This window comes from Myotis lucifugus, unplaced genomic scaffold (genome assembly GCF_000147115.1).
Source record: "Myotis lucifugus unplaced genomic scaffold, Myoluc2.0 scaffold_81, whole genome shotgun sequence".
NCBI lineage: Eukaryota > Metazoa > Chordata > Mammalia > Chiroptera > Vespertilionidae > Myotis > Myotis lucifugus.
This window is the reverse complement of record NW_005871129.1, coordinates 689,323-691,318: the sequence shown is the minus strand read 5'-3', so window position 1 is coordinate 691,318 and position 1,996 is coordinate 689,323. Positions and strand designations below refer to the sequence as shown.

The 1,996-nt window shown below is 40.6% G+C and overlaps 1 protein-coding gene across 1 annotated transcript in view; it reads right to left on the bottom strand.

The window, feature by feature from the left end:
• Positions 1-1,996, bottom strand: part of TOGARAM1 (TOG array regulator of axonemal microtubules 1) — a 112,848-nt gene that overhangs the window by 16,926 nt on the left and 93,926 nt on the right. Inside the window, exon 18 of the mRNA XM_023755591.1 lies at positions 1,616-1,734. Coding sequence (XP_023611359.1) covers positions 1,616-1,734 — 119 coding nt within the window. The remainder of the gene's footprint in view (positions 1-1,615; positions 1,735-1,996) is intronic.

Here is a 1,996-nt window from a genome sequence, read left to right as displayed (position 1 = left end):
TAGCCAAGCCTTAATTGTTGTAGTTAACACTAGAGGGATTTGACCACCAGGCCGACTGGCTGAAGGAATCAGCTGCGGGAAACGTCTGTCTTCTGGGGCAGTGCTAATCCAGCCTTTGCCTGAGGCGGTCGGCAAATGGCTGTGCGCAGGGCCTGGGCGGGGCGGGCTCAGCAGGGCGGGGGGAGGGAGCCGCTATGGCCGCTCTCAGTCCATCCCCAGGGGCTCTGCCTCTCCGTCCCGGCAACCGCTGCAAACCTCGGAGGGGCCGCCGCCAGACAGTCCCGCTTCTCCCGTTTGAGTCTGGGTCCCTAGAGACTCGCCCGGATCTGTAGCCCAGAGTCTGAGACTCGCTCCGGATTGAAAACGACAACCGCGCCCTCCGCCGCCAGCCCGTTTGCGCGCGCACCGTCACCACCGCGCCGGCCGTACCTTTAAATTTTCCACACTGCGCCTCCGCTGAGCGTCGGAATGCTGTTGTTTTTGCTTCTAGTTGAAGAGACTGTCCTCCGCCCGCCTTCCCGTGGTTCTGGTTGATGTCCGCTCCGTCTTTTAGTTGTATTTTTGAAATGGTTGTCCACGGCGGCAGTCAACGGTGTTTACCTATGCCGCCATCTTCGATACTCCCGATTTTGGATTTTTTAATAAACTTCTAGGTGATGCTAATGCAGCTGTTCTGTGGACTGTACTTTCAATAACAAGGTCCCCAAAGCATATATTGTCACATGAATTTTTAATAAAATGTATTATTTTAGTTTATAAAATATTTTAAAGATATACAAATACAGAAAACATAAAATATGCTTATGTATTTACTCATATAGTTTTTTAAAAAAATATTTTTATTGACTTTTTATAGAGAGGAAGGGAGAGGGATAGAGAGTCAGAAACATAGATGAGAGAGAAACATCGATCAGCTGCCTCTTGCAAGCCCCCCACTGGGGATTGAGCCTGCAATCGAGGTACATGCCCTCGACTGGAATCAAACCCGGGACCCTTCAGTCCACGGCCTGACGCTCTATCCACTGAGCCAAACTGGTCAGGGCTACTCATATAGTTTTTAAATGTTTAAAATATACCAGAGCAATCATAATACTTTTGAAAAATTTTAAAAAATGAAATAATCAACCTACTAAATGCTGTTAAAAGAATTAAAACAGATGAGACAACTACATATACAATTATATTTATAAAATATTTAAGAGTAGTTTTTTATTGGTTATTGGCATTATTGGTTAAATTCTTTTAATGTTCATATTTCCTAAAGTTGTTTTTTTCTTTAACCATAATTATGTATTACTTTTATAATTAAGGGAAAAAAGTAAAGGCTATATATTAAAAAAATCAATCACAGCTATCCAACACAAGCATAATATTGCTAAGTTCAATAACACTAAAGCTTTACTAATGTTCAGTACATGTAAAAGCAAGTTGTTGTAAGTATATGCATAATTGCCTTATTAAATCTAATTACCTCACTTTCTAAGTCCTTAACAACTTTTAGAGTTCTGTTAAATTTTGGCAAATACCTCTGGGATAGCTTATGAAAATATCCAAATGAGACTACTATCACTAGAGAGTAATTTCACTAACGATGTGGACTATCAAATGATTCTACCTTTCGGCTGCATTTAAAACATCTCTGGAAACAGATGATGACCTTGCATTTCCAACACTGCCAGTATGAGATCGTCTTCCTTTTGCTGAAGAAGTATCTAATGGTAAATCTCCCAAGCCCTGTAAGTCATATAAAGAAAGGCACTGTAATGAAAGTCTTAACACTAGTAAATTGAAATAACTCATAAAATGTCATTTTCATAGCAACCATTAGTAATCTGTTTTTATGATTGAAAACATTTTTATTTTGGGGGGTTTGGCAATGACATTTATTTATTTATTTTTAAAATATATTTTTATTAATTTCAGAGAGGAAGGTAGAGGGAGAGAGAGAGAAACATCAATGATGAGAGAGAATCATTGACCGGCTGCCTACTGCACG